This window comes from Mustela nivalis (genome assembly GCF_964662115.1).
Source record: "Mustela nivalis genome assembly, chromosome: 7".
Lineage (NCBI taxonomy): Eukaryota > Metazoa > Chordata > Mammalia > Carnivora > Mustelidae > Mustela > Mustela nivalis.
Window position 1 is genome coordinate 119,927,190 of NC_139026.1, and position 19,839 is coordinate 119,947,028.

Consider the following 19,839-nt stretch of genomic DNA (forward strand, 5'->3'; position numbering starts at 1 on the left):
GCTACTCGGGGCTGGAGACCAGGAGGCCGCCATTTGTATTCCCATCCTCTGGAACTCTACGGAAAGCACTCAGGGAACAAAAGCTCCTGAAAGCAAACACCAGCGGATTACTCAGCCCAGCCCCTGATAAGGGCGGTGTAATTCCGCCTGGGGCAAAGACACTTGAGAATCACTACACCAGGCCCCTCCCCCAGAAGATCAACAAGAAATCCAGCCAAGACCAAGTTCACCTACCAAGGAGTGCGGTTTCCATACCAAGGAGAGCAGCAGAATTCCAGAGGAGGAGAAAGCAAAGCACGGAACGCATGGCTTTCTCCCTGTGATTTTTTAGTCTTGCAGTTAATTTCATTTTTTTTCTCTTCTTCTGCTAAATTTTTTTAACTTTTGCCCTTTTCTTTTTTAACGTTTTTTAACTAGTTTATCTAATATATATATTTTTTCTTTTTTATACTTTTCTTTATTCGTTTTCTTTTTTAAATTCTTTTCTTTTGTTTTTTTCTTTGTTTCTTTTTGAACCTCTTTTTATCCCCTTTCTCCCTCCTCATGATTTGGGTTCTCTTCTAATTTGGTTAAAGCATATTTTCCTGGGGTTGTTGCCACCCTTTTAGTATTTTCCTTGCTCCTTCATATACTCTTATCTGGACAAAATGACAAGGCAGAAAAATTCACCACAAAAGAAAGAACAAGAGGCAGTACCTAATGCTAGGGACCTAATCAATACAGACATTGGTAATAGGTCAAATCTAGAGTTCAGAATGACAATTCTCAAGGTTCTAGCCATGCTCGAAAAAGGCATGGAAGATATTAGAGAAACCCTCTCGAGAAATATAAAAGCCCTTTCTGGAGAAATAAAAGAACTAAAATCTAACCAAGTTGAAATAAAAAAAGCTATTAATGAGGTGCAATCAAAAATGGAGGCTCTTGCTGCTAGGATACATGAGGCAGAAGAAAGAATTAGTGATATAGAAGACCAAATGACAGAGAATAAAGAAGCTGAGCAAAAGAGGGACAAACAGCTACTGGACCACGAGGGGAGAATTCGAGAGATAAGTGACACCATAAGATGAAACAACATTAGAATAATTGGGATTCCAGAAGAAGAAGAAAGAGAGAGGGGAGCAGAAGGTATACTGGAGAGAATTATTGGGGAGAATTTCCCCAATATGGCAAAGGGAACGAGCATCAAAATTCAGGAGGTTCAGAGAACGCCCCTCAAAATCAATAAGAATAGGCCCACACCCCTTCACCTAATAGTAAAATTTACAAGTCTCAGTGACAAAGAGAAAATCCTGAAAGCAGCCCGGGAAAAGAAGTCTGTAACATACAATGGTAAAAATATTAGACTGACAGCAGACTTATCCACAGAGACCTGGCAGGCCAGAAAGAGCGGGCATGATATATTCAGAGCACTAAACGAGAAAAACATGCAGCCAAGAATACTATATCCAGCTAGGCTATCATTGAAACTAGAAGGAAAGATTAAAAGCTTCCAGGACAAACAAAAACTGAAAGAATTTGCAAGCACCAAACCAGCTCTACAGGAAATATTGAAAGGGGTCCTCTAAGCAAAGAGAGAGCCTACAAGTGGTAGATCTGAAAGGAACAGAGACCATATAGAGTAACAGTCACCTTACAGGCAATACAATGGCACTAAATTCATATGTCTCAATAGTTACCCTGATGTTAATGGGCTAAATGCCCCAATCAAAAGACATAGGGTATCAGAATGGATAAAAAAATAAAACCCATCTATATGTTGCCTACAAGAAACTCATTTTAAGCCCGAAGACACCTCCAGATTTAAAGTGAGGGAGTAGAAAAGAATTTACCATGCTAATGGACATCAGAAGAAAGCAGGGTGGCAAATCTTATATCAGATCAATTAGATTTTAAGCCAAAGACTATAATAAGAGGTGAGGAAGGACACTATATCATACTCAAAGGGTCTGTCCAACAAGAAGATCTAACAATTTTAAATGTCTATGCCCCCAATGTGGGAGCAGCCAATGATATAAACCAATTAATAACAAAATCAAAGAAACACATCAACAATAATACAATAATAGTAGGGGACTTTAACACTCCCCTCACTGAAATGGACAGATTATCCAAGCAAAAGATCAACAAGGAAATAAAGGCCTTAAAGGACACAGTGGACCAGATGGACATCACAGATATATTCAGAACATTTCATCCCAAAGCAACAGAATACACATTCTTCTCTAGTGCACATGGAACATTCTCCAGAATAGATCACATCCTCGGTCCTAAATCAGGACTCAACCAGTATCAAAAGATTGGGATCATTCCCTTTATATTTTCAGACCACAATGCTCTGAAGTTAGAACTCAACCACAAGAGGAAGTTTGGAAAGAACCCAAATACATGGAGACTAAACAGCATCCTTCTAAAGAATGAATGGGTCAACTGGGAAATTAAAGAAGAATTGAAAAAAATCATGGAAACAAATGATAATGAAAATACAACGGTTCAAAATCTGTGGGACACAACAAAGGCAGTCCTGAGAGGAAAATATATAGCGGTACAAGCCTTTCTCAAGAAACAAGAAAGGTCTCAGGTACACAATCTAACCCTACACCTAAAGGAGCTAGAGAAAGAACAAGAAAGAAACCCTAAGCCCAGCAGGAGAAGAGAAATCATAAAGATCAGAGCAGAAATCAATGAAATAGAAACCAAAAAAACAATAGAACAAATCAATGAAACTAAGAGCTGATTCTTTGAAAGAATTAATAAAATTGATAAACCCCTGGCCAGACTTATCAAAAAGAAAAGAGAAACGACCCAAATAAATAAAATCATGAATGAAAGAGGAGAGATCACAACTAACACCAAAGAAATACAAACAATTATAAGAACATTCTATGAGCAACTCTATGCCAACAAATTTGACAATCTGGAAGAAATGGATGCATTCCTGAAACATATAAACTACCACAACTGAACCAGGAAGAAATAGAAAGCCTGAACAGACCGATAACCAGTAAGGAGATTGAAACAGTCATTAAAAATCTCCAAACAAAAGCCCAGGGCCAGACGGCTTCCCGGGGGAATTCTACCAAACATTTAAAGAAGAACTAATTCCTATTCTCCTGAAACTGTTCCAAAAAATAGAAATGGAAGGAAAACTTCCAAACTCATTTTATGAGGCCAGCATCACCTTGATCTTAAAATAAGCAATTTACAAGAGTTTCAGTTGTTCCATATCTTCACCACCTCTTTATGGGAATATTTTTTAAATAAGATTTTATTTATTTATTTGACAGACAGAGATCACAAGTAGGCAGAGAGGTAGGCAGAGAGAGAGGGGGAAGCAGGCTCCCCTTTGAGCAGAGAGCCCGACGTGGGGCTCGATCCCAGGACAATGGGATCATGACCTGAGCTCAAGGCAGAGGCTTTAACCCACTGAGCCACCCAGGCGCTCCTATGGGAATATTTTTGACTACCATTTCAATTTAGAGGTTTTAGACTATTCATGTTTTCTAATTATTCCCCAGCCAGTTTGGTTAAGAATTTCTAGTATCTTGCCCATATTTTCAAATTTATTAGAATGCAGTTGCTCACAATACTTCCTTTAACCTTGTCAATGTCTGTAGTATCTTAATTATGTCCCCTTTCATTCTTTTTTTTAAAGTTTTTATTTATTTGTCAGAGAGAGAGGGCGGGGGAGAGTGAGAGAGAGAGAATGCAAAAGCAGGGAGAGCAGCAGGCTCCCTGCTGAGCAAGGGGTCTGATGCATAACTTGATCCCAGGACCCTGCGATCACCACCTGAACTGAAGGCAGAAGCTTAACCAACCGAGCCACGAATGAGTCCCATCCTCTTCGATTCTTGATTTCATCTATTTATATATTCTCTCTCCTTTTTTCTTGGTCAGTCTTGTCAAAAGTTTTTTAATAGTTTTCAAAGAATAGAGTTTTGCCTATGTTGACCTTTTTTTATTCTAGTTTTATTTTCAATTTTACATTATTTTTTTGTTTTTACTTTCGAAATTTCAGTTTGCTGTTCTTTAAGTTCTTCAAATAGATGGTTAGCCCATTGACTTTTAGCCAGAACCTTTATTAAAATATGTACTTAAGGTTCTAAATTTCCCTCTAAAAACTGCTTTTTATAAATATTCCATGTAGTTGAAAAATATTTTGTGATTATTGTGTACAGATTATACACCTTAGGCATACTTTCAGACCTTCTATATTCTCATTGGTTTTGTGTGATTATTCCATCAATGACTAACCATGGTGTGTTAAATCTTCCACAGTGACTAGATTTGTATTTCTCTCCTTGTAGATTGCCTATTTTTCTTTCCCTATATTTAATTAAGCCTTATTATTAGGTACAAACACACTTAAAATAGCATTTTATTAGGGAATTTAATCCTTCATTATTTTAAAGTGATCCTATTATCTATAATAATGCTTTTAAGCTTTAAAAGTTTATATTATCTGAAATTAATTTAGTCACATCCACTTTTTAAAGTATTTTCATAGGAAATATGATGTACCTATTGTATCTATTTTTTCCATTTGTAATTTTCTCTGTTCTTACATCTCAGATCTTCCATCAAGGATCTCTTTCCTCATGCGTAAAATACATTCCTTAAAATTTGCTTTTATATGTTTATAAAAAATAAAAAATTAAAAAAAAATTTGCTTTTGTAGTAAGAGTCTACTGATAACAAATTTCCTTTTTTCAAACTTGCCTGAAATGATTACTTTATTTCCCCTTTCTTTAGGAGATACTTTTGCTAAGTACAGAAGTCTATATTTGCAGGCATCTTTTTACTATCTGGATTCCATTGTGGTTACTGAAAATTCAGCGGTCTATCACTCTCTCAAACAAAATCTCTTTTCTGAATTTACTTTTAAGAGTTTTCTTTTTGTTTTGGTTGTTCTGCAATTTCACCATAATGTCAGGGGGTAGATTTATTTATACTTCTTGAGATTTCTCAGTTTTCTTGAGTCTGTGGTCTGGTGTGCTTTGTCAATTTTGAAAAAGATCTCAGCCATTATCTCTTCAAATATTCTTGCTTCCCTCTTCTTTCTTCTCCTTGAATCAAGACATACATTGGACCTTGTCATTTTATCCTTCATGTTTCTTATCCTGTTTTTTGTATTTTTAATCTGTCTTTCTGAGTTGTATTTAGTATAATTCCCCCCATTTTCCAATTCTTTAATTCTGTTTACTTTGTTATTAAAATCCATCCTTTGAATCTGAATTTCTATAATTTTTCATTTTTAGAAGTTCTACTTCGTTCTTCTTAAAATATGCTGGTTTATATTTTATTCTCTCAGAGCACGTAGTTTCAAATTTGTTCATTTTTCTTAAAAAATGACAGTAATTTTATATCCGTATCTGATAACTTTACTAATTAAAGTCTTTATGGGTAAATTTCTACTTCCTTTTGTTTCTGGTAATTGTCACTCATGTTGCTCTCTTCTTGCTAATTTATTTGGGAGATTTCTGTAGTGCTAGGATAAAGGTATGTTCCTCCAAAAGATTTGGATTTGCTTCTTCTTGGTGCCAATGAGTACTCACAGCAATTCTACTTTAAACTCACTTATGTGGAATATAAGAAACAGTGCAGAGAATCAAAGGGGAAGGGAGAGAAAATTGACTGGAAAGAAATCAGAGACGTAAACAAACCATGAGACATTCTTAAATACAGGAAACAAACTGAGGGTTGCTGAAGGGGAGGGAGGTATGGGGATGGGGTAACTGGGTGATGGGCATTAAGGAGGGCATGTGATGTAATGAGCACTGGGTGCTATATATAACTGATAATTAACTGAATTTTACATCTGAAACTAAAGATGTACTTTATGTCGATTAATTAAATTTAAGTAAAAAAATGAAGTTGCTTAAAATAAAATTAAATTAAATATTGGCAATTAGAAAAACTCAGTTATGGCTTGAGACTTATCAGGCCATATAGTAATGTGAATTTAAAATATAAATCAGTGCAAGACAGATGGTGGTTACTCCTTGGCAGAGACAGTCTTCTATTTCCCCAACCCCCCGGCCAAGGCAATTTTGTTTGCTAACTCCTAAGGATGGTAGGGATGGTAGAGGGTTTGCTTTTAGTTCACCATAGTCCATCATATTGTTAATATGTAATTCATACTAGGGGAGGATCTGCTATTAAGCTCTTAGGTGGTCCCAGGCTTTGTTTTTATTCAGAGGCCTGAAAAACCATGTCTTATGTTAACCTGGGTAGGCAAATGTCCTTAAGGCCAGAGTCTTCTATACTGTGCTCTGGTTACCCTTATGGGTTCCTGTCCTCACTTAGATTTTGATCCATTAATGTCTACTATTTAGTTAGCTCTTTTAAAGCTTTCAAGAGAATTTATTTATTTTAAAATCTTGCATAATTTGTTATTTTCAGATAGCATAGATCATATAGCTAAGACATATAAGACTTAGGTCATACAGCTAAGACAGTTCAAATAACTTATCGCAACATATTTTCAGAAACAGAACTTCTTCACTGGTTTTTCATCTTTCTTTTTCCCTCTATTTCCCTCTTTCTCTTATCTCCCCTTTTTCCAGAAAAATCATTACCTTCTTGTTTCCATATTAATACTTTGGATCAATTACACCAATGGATCAATGCTGACCCCAGACAGGAAATATATATGACAACCCTTGCTTCCAAAAGTTTTGAGCTCAATATTATAGTTTAATAAGTTAACACCTCTGCTGTTAATGAACTGTGACAATAAATAAATAATTTAATTTCTCTGGGTTCTACTTTCTAGAAGCCTGTGAATTGTCAGTCCTTACATCTGTTACCTTCCATGTAATAACAAATCAAATCTTATATTTTTGGTTTTTGTAGTCTCTTTACTGAAGGCACTATCTGTCTATACTCTCTCCCTCCAAACTCATTTTCCATATTGCTACCAGACTTATTTCTAAAGTATGTATCAATGATGTTCTCATAGCTTTTAAGGTAAAAGTTCAAATTCCTTGGCTTAGTACACAGTGTCCTACATAGTCTTTTCCTTGTTTATTTCTCTGATTTTCTGTAAACACTGCTTGTTCAAACTTCTATGGCTTCATCTATATTGCTGCTTCTGTTGGAAACACCTTCTTTTACTTCTCCTTTACCTAATCAACCTCCACTGGTCCTTTATAACTCAAGACCAGTTCTGTTTGACTCAGAAATTCTTTTAGGACTTCTCTTCCTCTCTCTGATTTGGATTTTCCTGCTTAATGTTTCCACAGAACTCTAAATTTACACCTACATCAAACTGTAATGAATTACTATTTATCCTTTTCACTCATTAAAGTATAAGTACTTTTCATATAGAGACAGTTTTATTCAACTTTTTTGAACCTTTTTATTCAACTTTTTTGCAAATTCATTCCTGCAAAATTTGCTTAATGAACCAATGAACAAGGCTATAAAATGAGGGGGCAGATAAATGATTTTGAAAGTTCTTTGTTAGCTATAAATTTGTCCTATTGTAGAAATCTCAACTACTGCTATAGGGGGCCTATCATCAGATCCACATTTTATTTAAGCTTCCACATTTTATCTAAGCTTCCACATTTTTGTATCTAGATTCTCTGACCTGCAAACCTGACTCATTTCCCCAGACTGCCTAAACTGAGTTTTGATATTCTATTTAGATGACCTCCCCAAATCTAACCACTTGTTGGGGAGGCTGCATTTGACTAACTTTGAATGTGATCACTTGCACATGCTTCTCTTTGCCTTTGCTGATGCCCTTATTCCTAATCCCCAATCCCTCTAATTCATAATACCTGCTTTCTTCACATTCTTCTGTTTTTATACCACTGTTGTTTAAATCCCACCAAGACAGGCTCAATAATTTAGTTTTATTAGGAAAAGAAGAGAGGAGGAATTTTTGATCTAGAAGAAAAGGCTATAGCTCAATTTATTCATTTGACAGATAAGGAAGAATTTTAAATATTCAGTATTAATAAGTAGAGAGACTCTCTCATCCTAGAAAGACTTTCACTAATCCTTCCACTCAACCATGCTTGAGATCAATAAAAGTAAAAATTTTACTTGAGTGAAGATTTATAGCATTCTGATATATGGGAGAAGGCAGGGAAGGGGAAAGGATGAAGAACAGGGAGGAGGAGGAAGAAGCTTTCAAACATTAAAAGTACTCCTGAGATTTATCTGTTCGGGGATTTTTGTTGAGTTGTGTCATAATTTTACTGTATTAAAATATAATCTAGGTTTATAAGTAGAGTCTTCATTTGAAGTTACAATATGAAATTACAGGTAGGTTCAATTGTATCAACAGAATATGGAAAGCTTGATTCTGGTTAAAAAATGACTAAAATGCAATATATTATATGCATTGTACAAATAATCAGTGTAACTACTATTCTGTTTCACAATCTACTTTTTGGTTAAGTGGGCTACCACCTTCAATTAATTAATAGGCAAATTCACAGATCATTTCAAACTTTTCACCAAATTTATCTTTTCAGTTAATATATATATATATTTTTAAAGAATCAAGAGATTAGAATATTATGAAAAAATTAAACTTACCATCATCCTCCCAGCAGCTCTTAGCACTGCCTTCTCTTTCACTGCTCCCCGGTAATACTGTCTGGTCTGTTGGCAGGTCATCTTCGGGCACACCACCTTCACAATCTGCTGCATCTGTAATACTTTCTTCTTCCACAATATGGAGTTTGTCTTCATCATCTGAATCTGAATTTGTTTCTACCACAGTATTATAATTTGTAACTGTAATACAAACAAGAAACAAATAATCAAAAACAACTACTGCAAAAATCGGTTTTTATACCTCAGTAAAAAGAAATTTAAAAAAAGACTTAATAGGAGTACTCTATAAATAGTAACTCATTACCTTATAGCAACCTTATGAAATAGAGTATCTATCTACCATCCACTACACATAACACTAAAAGCAGAAATGGAAACCAAGACATAAGAAGGTAAGTAACTTGTCCAAGATCATATAGCTAAGAAGTGGGAAGTCCAGGATTTGAACCCTATTGTCTATTTCTATCTCCTGTGCTCTTAAACACTACATTAAATATCCTCTACAGTCATAATGGCTTTATTCTATATGGTACTGCTTATGCACAATTAGAGCCACAAATCTTTAAAGCATTCCACAGTTAAGAAAAGAGTTCATCTCTCCTAGACAACAAAACCTCCTCAAGTTAACCACAAAAAAGACTATTTTCAAGATACCAATTCAGTCCATACATTTCATATTAATCCTGCATGAATTTAGAAAGAATCTATCAAATCTGGGGATCCTGATGTGGGGCTCAACCCCAGGACCCCAAGGCAGGACCTGAGCCAAAGGCAGACACTTGGCCGACTGATCCACCCAGATGCCCCCCATTCTTTTTAAAAGGGTGTTAAATAAAATGTATATCTCCTAAAAAAAGAAAAAATCTATCAAATCAACTTAGCCAAGGAAGGAAGGCGTGATTTAAGGAAGGCGTGATTTAAGAAAGGAAGGCATAAGGAAGGCGTGATTTAACTAATGTTTATATGTAAGTCTATAATTTTGGAAAAATATAACTGACTTTCAGAAGTTTTCAGATGGGCATCCTTTCCATATTTTTAATGAATTTCAATAAAACTTAACATTAGCATTATGAAGATAAATAAGTATTTGGAATGACCACTGTTTGCAGAACTATTATTATTTGAGTATTATTTGAGTAATAGCTGCAAATAAAATTCTCTAAAATAAATAATACAGTATAGTCAATATTTTTTCTTTATAGTCCTTGTAATAATCACTCTACTGGGATAAATTATTCAGTACACCATTGGGTATGGTCACTGGAATATCTCTTTTCAATTATTTGCAAGGTGATTCCTATTTGCTAAGCAAAGGTTGAAAGGGAGAAAAAAGGAATGTGCTTCATTGAGATAACTAAGCAATAACTATTTTCAGTTATTCTTTCCATTTCTCCCTCAAAATTTCCAACCATTCTTGAAAGAAGATAATAACCTAAATGTTTAAGTGATATATGTATATACTCCTTCCTGTATAAATATATACTACATGCCTGAGAAAAGGAAGAAAGAAATACAATCAGAAATATGGATGTATATGTCACAGTGAGAATGAATAAGCAAAAATCTCCAAAACTGCTTTTATAGACCTTAGGAAGACCTCTCTGTTCAAAAGAGTACAGGAGCTACCCTTTTGCCCACATTAGAAATCCTTCAATATCTTGTGCCAGAAGAAAAATATTAAGTTTTGTTGTATTATAAATACTTTAATGTGAATACATTTTTTTCCAAATCTTTTCCCAAGAGCAAACTATTTTTTAATGTTACTATAAAGGTAATACAGGTTTAGTACAAAAAAAATATAAAACATGTAAAATTAGTAAAAGCCCTCCCACCAAATTTCCCTTCCTTGACTCACTCTTTAAAGCAACAATAACAGCAAATTTTAATTTGTCTATGCACAAGGTAGGCATGATACTAATCATTTTACATACCTTATCCTATTTAATTATAATGTGAACCTCAATGTATTCACATGTCATATTTAATATCATTTCTCTATATAAACATACATCTTTAAATACACACATATGGGATCACATTATACTGTTTGCCACCTAGTTTTTTGACACTTAATAACATATCTTAGAAATTTTTCTATTTCAGTATATGTGAAGATTTCTCCTTTTCCTCTCACTGGTTGCACATCATTTCATTGTACAGATAGAATTTAACCAATAACCTATATTGATAACATTTATGTTTCTAAGTGTTTTTTAAGCATTAGCAACAAATTTTCTTGTGAACAGATCTTTGGTCATTCTTTAAATACATTTGTTAGGTATATTAGAAGAGATGGAAGTCCTGAGTCAAATGGAAAACTTGTTAAAAGCAGACAGATATGGAAACATGGGGAATTCATGTATTCCAGTCACATACAATGAGCAGAGTAAATTGTGCAATTTTAAGTGTAGATAAAGGGAATGATTCTCAAAGGTTGTTCCATAGCTCTCACCATAGTTGGGTGTGTATGGATAGTTGAAATTCTGACTATTTTGTGAAGAGGTTTAGTGATTCTTCAGTATCTTGAGTTGGCCACAGTTTTATATTGGTGCTATTCTTGCCTTCTAATGATGTAATCCTGCAGTTCAGTTTTATCATTACCAATTTTGTTAGCTATAGCTCGTCGAACCCTACATTTACATTTGGAGTATTTGAGGCTTAAAAAGTACCCTACAGAATTAGTCTTCAAGACATACATGTATTTTCGTTCCAGTATTTGCTTGCATGCTTCATAGTTTTCACTAAGTTCCTTCTACCCTGAGCTGCACTAGGTTCTTTTTACCCAGAGTTCTTTCACCCTGTTTTATTCTGCCTGGGTCACTGTCGCCCAAAGTACTCTTCAAGAATACCCATCACTTTCTAGGACTCTGACCTCCAGTATGAGCTTCCATTGTGGTATGGAAGATTTTAAGCTAAATACGTCAAGCCAAAAAGACTGAATATATTTTATAGTTATCTCGGGAATTTTCCCAAAGCATGTTTTGAATAAGTGGCATAGAACTTGAAAAATAAAACAATCCACTAGATTTTATCGGTTGATGGGAAAAAGACCAATAACTCTTTTCCAAGTCTTCTTACTGTCTTCTGCTTCACAGTTACTTGGCTGAGAGAAAAAGCAGTGAAAATTGCTTATATTGATTAGTGTAACTTAGAAAAAAAGTAAAGCTTTCTGTGTTTCTGGATCTCCCCTTTTGTGGCTCTACAGGGCTAATTTAAAAAATAGAGCCCCAGTATGAAAAGCATAAATAGTAATCAGGTCCTGAAAAATTCCAGTAGCCAGTGAAAATGTCCATTATCTTAACTGTCTGCTTATCGATCTCTATACCTTTATATTTTTAAAACTTTGGCTAAAAAAAATATAGTTTACCTAAAGAGTGGTACCTTCTTAACAAACAGGTGATTATCATCTCCTGTTTCTGAGTTTTAATTAAAATGAAGAATTCCAAGAAAACAAAGATAAAGGAAAACAGAAAAAGTAAAGTTTTTAAAATCTTTAAATGTAATTTACAAAACACAATATGAATTGAAATTTCTATAGAAAAATGGTAACATTTTCAATGCATCTATTTTCACTAGAAGTTGGTTAAGGACACAGTAACTTCTTGCTGGTAGTTCTTGTTGGTAGTACTTGCTAAAATCTAATCCCAGATATAACAGTATCCACTGAATAAGGTGGTTGTGAGGATCTAATGATTTAAAAATGTGCTTAGATCAGTGTCTGGCAGTAAAGACTATAGAAGTGTATGCCATTATTATTATTTTATCATCATCATCATCCCACTGAATCTTTACAATTCCTAAGAAGTAGGTATTGTTATATTTCCCTTTTTATAGAACAAAAATTAACCCCCCCAAACCAAAACAAGAGTAGCTGAGTAACCTGTTTGAGGTTGTTTAGCTATGAAGTTATGGAGCTGGATTGAAATCCTTGTGTGCCCAATCCCACAGCTCATATTCTTTAACTACTTACGTATAAAACCTCCTGACTGAAAATTGTTGCACTAATGAGAAATATTTTTAAATTTGTATTTTTGTGTTTAGTCTATTCTGGGGCTCTGGAATTCCATACTTAACAATATTCTACTAAAACATTTCCAAATGACTAAAAAATTTAAACCATCAGAATCTCATTATAATATAACTGACAGTATACCATAGGGTAATATCATCATTATAGTCAATAAAATTTTGAAAGGCTTTCACATAGCATGTTATTTTTAGCACCTGATTATGTGTAGTACGGTATCAACTGCACTAATTAAAATCCCATGTAAACATCTGTTTCTTAAGTAATGTACAATTATAATAAAGAATTAAATAAATTAGATGAATCAGTTCAAAAAAAAGAGCAACCAATCTCAACTTCAGTCATTAAGGGCAAGATCATCTAAATGCTTTAGTAATAAGAATCCTGCCAAGCACTATTTATTATAGCTCTGAATAGCAGGTTAGGCTTCACAGGGCAAAAGGAGGAGGAAGGGCAGCGGGGGTGGAATGGGGGGGAAGACATATTTAACCCGCAGGTCTTTGATTCTCATCAGGTGATAACCATGGCATGTGTTGATGAAAGCCACAGGCTAAGGCCACATGTCAACATACTTTCAGGCATAAAAAGGCTTTTTATTTTTCCTAGAGGGAGAAGTTATGCTTACATCATGCCATTAATACATGCTTATTAACTATGTCTCACTCATTCCTATCAAACACACACATTCCTCTGCATGGTAGAAAAGAAAGATAAAATCCCTCTTAGGAAAAGACATAAGATTGATCCTTACAAAATAACAGACTACTGTACTTCTAACAAATTGCTCCATATCCATCAGACTAACCCAGTGCCATAATTTAAGAAACACCCAGAAGAACATACATTTTGAATCATGTTCTCAAGAGTAATGGACAAAAAAAGATGAGTAATAGACTCAAGTAAGTAATAACATTAGCACTATGCTGAGAATAACACAATTTAGGTATGAATGCTATAAAATATGAAAATAATATCTGGAGACACTTAACAAGGATTTCCATTATTCTTTAACATCAATTGGGACAAAGTCATAACAACATCACTTGACACATTTTTCTTATCCTGAAGAGTCCCTGGCACACTGCCTTCCACATAGTAGGTATAGAATTACTTGTTGAATTGGATGTGGGGACACACTTCTTTTTTTCTGAGTGAAAAGTCAATATACTTAAGTGTTACTGATGATTCAGGAAGATGACAAAACTGTAGTGGATAACCAAAGAACTGGAAATTAGTACACAAAATGAAAAAGGGAGGTTATGTGACAATCCTAAGGGGAGAAAACTTCTGCAAATAGTATTACTCCGGGAAAAAGGAGCTTATGTGTCCATGAATACCATACCCAGTAAATATTTGTTAATCTGGCCTTTGATCTAACCTATAGATAATATTAATGTATATGCATTTTACTGTATAATAAATGTTATGACCTATTATGCATATTTAATGTACCATGTAAGTAATATAATATGCAATATGTATATTATAGAGCTACAACTTAAGTCTTTTAAAAATAGGCATCATAATGATTTTAGAGTGCTCCAAACACAATGACCATGTTAGGTTTATTTATTTATTTTAGAGACAGAGAGCACGCGCGTGTGCATGTGCATGTGGTGGGGGGAGGGAGAAATGAGGGGCAGAGGGAGCAGACTCCCTGCTGAGCATGACAGTGAGCACACAGAACCAGACATGGGGATCTTCCAACCCATGAGATCGTGATCTAAGCCAAAATCACCACTTGGTTGCTTAACTGACTGCACCACCCAGGTACCCCTGAACCTAATGTTAGGTTTAAATAAATACTATCAGTTCAGCAAATCTAGGGGAAAGTTTTATAATCTCTCTCTCTAGGTAAAATCTTTAATCTAGGGTGCCTATTAAATTGAACAATGATTACAGACTGTCTTTACATTTTCAAAATAATTTTAAAAATCTAACTCCACTGAAAGTTAGTGATTTTTTTAAAGATTTTATTTATTTGACAAAGAGAGAGAGACAGTGAGAGAGAGAGAGAGAGCACAAGCCTGGGGAGCGGCCGGCAGAGGGAGAGGGAGAAGCAGGCTCCTGGCTGAGCTAGGAGCCTGACGTGGGGCTCTATTAACCTCAGGACCCTGACCTGAGCCAAAGGCAGACGCTTAACTGACTGAGCCACTTTCGTGCCCCAAAAGTCAGTAATTCTGACATTTACCCCTGCAAAAGGCTGGTGGTTTTTGGTGCCTTTAGATACAAGTTATTCATAGAATGACAGCTGAGAGGTGAAGGGAGGGGGGAGAGGATTGCCCTCATGTACAGAATCCTAGTTCTTATTTTCTCCCCTTTCTCATTACACAATCATTACTAAGTATTCCTGGGATTTATCTCTGGTTGTTCTCTCAGTTTTTATTCTGGCCTCTTTCTCATTCTCCACAGGTCCTCTGTCTATATACCCCAACGAGAGTCATCCCAAATTACCTCTCCTTTCCCTGACTTATCAAAGCTCCTGCTCATTCAGATAGCTAATTTCAGTCAGTAGAAGTACAATTCACAAAAAGATAGATGAAACAGTTAAATAGCAAAGCTCTTTGGCAGATAAACTAAAATCAGTCCCATCGACAGCTGGTTTTCGTGTGTGTGTGTGTGTGTGTGTGTGTGTGTGTGTGTGTGTAAAGTATCTAGATGAAAAGAATTCACATGAAATTATCAATAAGTAATATTTCCTTCATAGGAAAATATGCATTTATAAAAAGGATGCTTTTTAACTTATAGGACTTGTTACTTGTGGAATATAGGCAGGATGACAAAATCCAAGTAAAGTGTCAAGACTGAACTAAAAATAAAATGCAGAAATTATTGAGTCAAAATATAGAGAAGACATATCATTGATAAATCAATCCAAAAGCCAGATCTTTGAAGCATCAATAAAATAGATAAATCACTAACCCATGTAATCCTAGAAAAAATTGAGAAGCACAAGGATTCAAGATAAACACAGACAGAGAAGTAATTGTAGCTATAAAGGAATTTAAGACACTTAATTTAGGAATATTTTGTATAAATCTAAGTAAATAAATTTTAAAAATTTGGATGAAATAACTTTCTAGGAAAATATTAATGATTATAACTACATTTATTATTTTATAGAATTTATAAAATTGTACAAGAGATGGCAAATATAGACAGATACTAGAATAAATTTAGGAAGACATCAAAGAGTTAACCACCCAAAAATTGCCAGGTGTTTTCCCAGATGAATTTCTTCAGATCTTCAAAGGACTAATAATTCTGCTGCTTTTTCAAGAGAGGGTAAAATGTAAAGAGGCTAAAATCTTTCTGTGAAGCCAGCTTTTTAAGAGTCAACTAAAATCTAAGAGCATACTGGTGTGCATGTGCACACGCATGCACAACACTCATAAACTCAGTCTCACTGATGTAAAAATGTTAAATAAGATATTAAATCCAGTGGTACATTAGGCGATAAATAAAGCAAGCATTATTCAACATTAGGAAATATACAAGTCCACCATCTTAACATAGTAAAAGGGAAAGAATATGAATGACTTCTTCTATAGACCATGAAAGGCATTTGATAAAATTCACTATTCCCTGCTGATACTTTCTCATAAAAATAAAACTGAAGTCAGTATTATGATAAATGACTGTGTATCAGAAGCATTTATAAGATAAAGATGTTTACTGTTATCATTATTGACAGTATCTTAAAAGAATAAGCTAATTTTTAAAAACAACAAAAGGAAAAAGCACAAATATTGGAAAAGAGAAAGCAAAATTATTATTTGCAAGGGATCTGTGGATGTTTCTGGAAAAAATCAAGAAAAATCACTGCAAAAAACTACTAGCAATTAGAAATCTGGTAAATGAATAATTACAAATTCAATAGAAAAAAATCAATAGCTTCCCAATAAACCAAAAATAACCTGCTAAAAACTGTAACAGAAGAAAAACTCAACCAATCTCTGTCAACTCTATCCAACAAAAGATAACCCATGAAGGCAAAAAGAAAAAAAGAAAAGAAAAAAAGAAAGAAAGAAAAGAAACAGGAGAACCTATATAAAGAAAATTTTAGCATTCTATTGAGGGTTATAAATCCCAGTGTGTGTATGTATGTGTATGTATACATACATACACATATACACATACACATACACATTGGGATATTACTTGACCATAAAAAAAAAAATAAAATCTTGCCATTGTCAATGATGTGAATGGAGCTAGAGAGTATTATGCTAAGCGACATAAGTCAGAAAAAGACAAATACCATATGATTTCACTCTTATGTGGAATTTAAGAAACAAAACAAAACAAACAAACAAACAAAAAGAAAAGAAACAAAATAAATAAGCCAAGGGAAAAAAAGAGGCAGACCAAGAAACTCTTAACTATAAGGAACAAGTGATCATTACCAAAGAGGAGGGAGGTAGGGGGATGGGTGACATAGGCGATGGAGAGTAAGAAGTGTACTTGCTGTGATGAGCACCAGGAACTGTTGAATCACTGTACTTACACCTGAAACTAATATTATACTGCATATTAACTAACTGGAATTTAAATAAAAACAAAAAAGAAGATCTGAATGAATGAAAAGATGCAACCCACGGAATGGGAGAAGATATTTGCAAATGACAGTACAGACAAAAGGTTCATATCTAGGATCTATAAAGAACTCCTCAAACTCAACACACACAAAACAGATAATCATATTAAAAAATGGGCAGAAGATATGGACACTTCTCCAATGAAGACATACAAATGGCTATCAGACACATGAAAAAATGTTCATCATCACCAGCCATCAGGGAGATTCAAATTAAAACCACATTGAGATATCACCTTACACCAGTTAGAATGGCCAAAATTAGCAAGACAGGAAACAACATGTGTTGGAGGGGATGTGGAGAAAGGGGAACCCTCTTCCACTGTTGGTGGGAATGCAAGTTGGTGCAGCCTCTTTGGAGAACAGTGTGGAGATTTCCTCAAAAAATTAAAAATAGAACTTCCCTATGACCCTGCAATTGCACTACTGGGTATTTACCCCAAAGATACAGATGTTGTGAATAAAAGGGCCATCTGTACCCCAATGTTTATAGTCGCCAAACTGTGGAAAGAACTAAGATGCCCTTCAATGAACAAATGGATAAGGAAGATGTGGTTTATATACACTATGGAGTATTATGCCTCCATCAGAAAGGATGAATACCCAACTTTTGTAGCAACATAGACGGGACTCGAAGAGATTATGCTGAATGAAATAAGTCAAGCAGAGAGAGTCAATTATCATATGGTTTCACTCTTTTGTGGAGCATAACAAATAGCATGGAGAACATGGGGAGTTAGAGAGGAGAAGGGAGTTGGGGGAAATTGGAAGGGGAGGTGAACCATGAGAGACTATGTACTCTGAAAAACAATCTGAGGGGTTTGAAGTGGCGGGGGTGTGGGAGGTTGGGGGAGCCCTGTGGTGGGTATTAGAGAGGGCATGGATTGCATGGAGCATTGGGTATGGTGCAAAAATAATGAATACTGTTATGCTGAAAATAAATAAAAAATAAATTTTTTTAAAAAAAGAAGAAAAGATAAACCTTGTATTTGGGTAGAATGGTTTAGTATTATAAAGTTGTCAGTTCTACCTAACATAGTCTATACATTCAATAAAATTCTGATCCAAATATTAATATGGTATTTTAAAATCTTAAGTAATTTAGGCCAAATGATTCAAACATTTACAAGGAGAGGTAGGAACACAATCTCTGGAATGAGCTTGCCTGGTTCAAACCACAGCTTCACCATGGACTATCCATGCCATCTTGGGCCTGTTTCCTAATGTCACGCCTCAGCTTCCTCATTTCTAAGGTGGGGATAGTAACAGTATGTCCCTAATAGGACTGTCACAGTGATAAGTAATAGAAGAAAATATAGGCAAATCCTTTTACAATCTTGTAATAAGTAGGGCTGTTATAAGCATGATACAAACCCCATGACTATATATAGAAAAAAAATCAAATCAAAAGATGAACGACAAACTGTAAATAATAACTGTAATACATGTTACCAAAGACTGATTTTTTTAAGAGAATTCTTAAATATCTATGGGGAAAACAAAAGAATCACCCAGTAATATGCAAAGAAAATTCACATACACAAATGAATGGACAATAAACATGTAATAAGATGTCCAACCTCACTAATTAAAGAAATACCTAATTTAATAAAATATCATTATAGTCACTCTTTCTATACATTCTTAACTCTCCTGCCTTTCTCGCATTTAAAAATCCTATTCAGGCTAAACCTCTATTTTTTTTTTTGTATTTTAATTTTTTATTTTTTTTATAAACATATATTTTTATCCCCAGGGGTACAGGTCTGTGAATCACCAGGTTTACACACATCACAGGGAGAAGGGGGTGGGATTATAAACCTCTATTTTGATTAAGTCTATACAATTCCAAATTCTATACCTCAGGCCCTTTTACTGCAAAGCTTCTTGAAAAAGTTACCTACACTTGTCTCCAATTTGTTTTTTTCCTATACTCTCTTAAACTCACTCTGGTCACAAAACTCTTCTTGTCATGATTATGAATGATCGTTAAAGGCAATGACAATGATCAATCCTCATTTTATCTGACCTACTAACAGCAGTTGACATAAAATCTCTCCTTTTCAAACCAATCTCTTCTCCTGACTTCCTTGATTTCCCTAACTCACTGACTGCTACCTTTCCATTTCTTTCCTCCACTCCCAGACTTCAATCTGTCTCATGGCTCTAAAATCCATTTGAGGGCTCCCTGCTTTATATCCAAGCCCAGACTTTTTTGCACTCTAAACCCAACTGCCTACTTGACATCTCCACTTGGATATCTTCGCAAACATGCCATATCCAAAACACAATTCTTTTTTTTTTTTTAAAGATTTTATTTATTAATTTGACAGGCAGAGAGAGAGGAAGGGAAGCAGGCTCCGTGCTGAGTAGAGAGCCTGATGCGGGGCTCGATCCCAGGACTCTGGGATCATGACCTGAGCCAAAAGCAGAGGCTTTAACCCACTGAGCCACCCAGGTGCCCCCCCAAACCCAATTCTTGATCCACTCAGTTTTCTCCATTTCAGCAAATGATACTTCTATTCTTCAAGTTGCTCAGGCTAAAACACTTGGTGTCAATTTTGACTCTTTTCCCCACCCTCATCCTCTCATAACCCACATCTAATCTAGAGAGAAATACCTTAAAATTTGGCAACTGATCCCC

General features: G+C 34.9%; 1 protein-coding gene across 22 annotated transcripts in view; it reads right to left on the reverse strand.

The window, feature by feature from the left end:
* Positions 1-19,839, reverse strand: part of ZEB1 (zinc finger E-box binding homeobox 1) — a 195,943-nt gene that overhangs the window by 58,416 nt on the left and 117,688 nt on the right. For all 22 annotated transcript variants that reach the window (XM_082740769.1, XM_082740780.1, XM_082740778.1 and 19 more), the window contains one exon: positions 8,551-8,751. Coding sequence is in view for 12 of the 22 variants with exons in the window: in XM_082740759.1 (XP_082596885.1) it covers positions 8,551-8,751 (201 nt within the window). In the remaining 10 variants the exon portion in view is untranslated. The remainder of the gene's footprint in view (positions 1-8,550; positions 8,752-19,839) is intronic.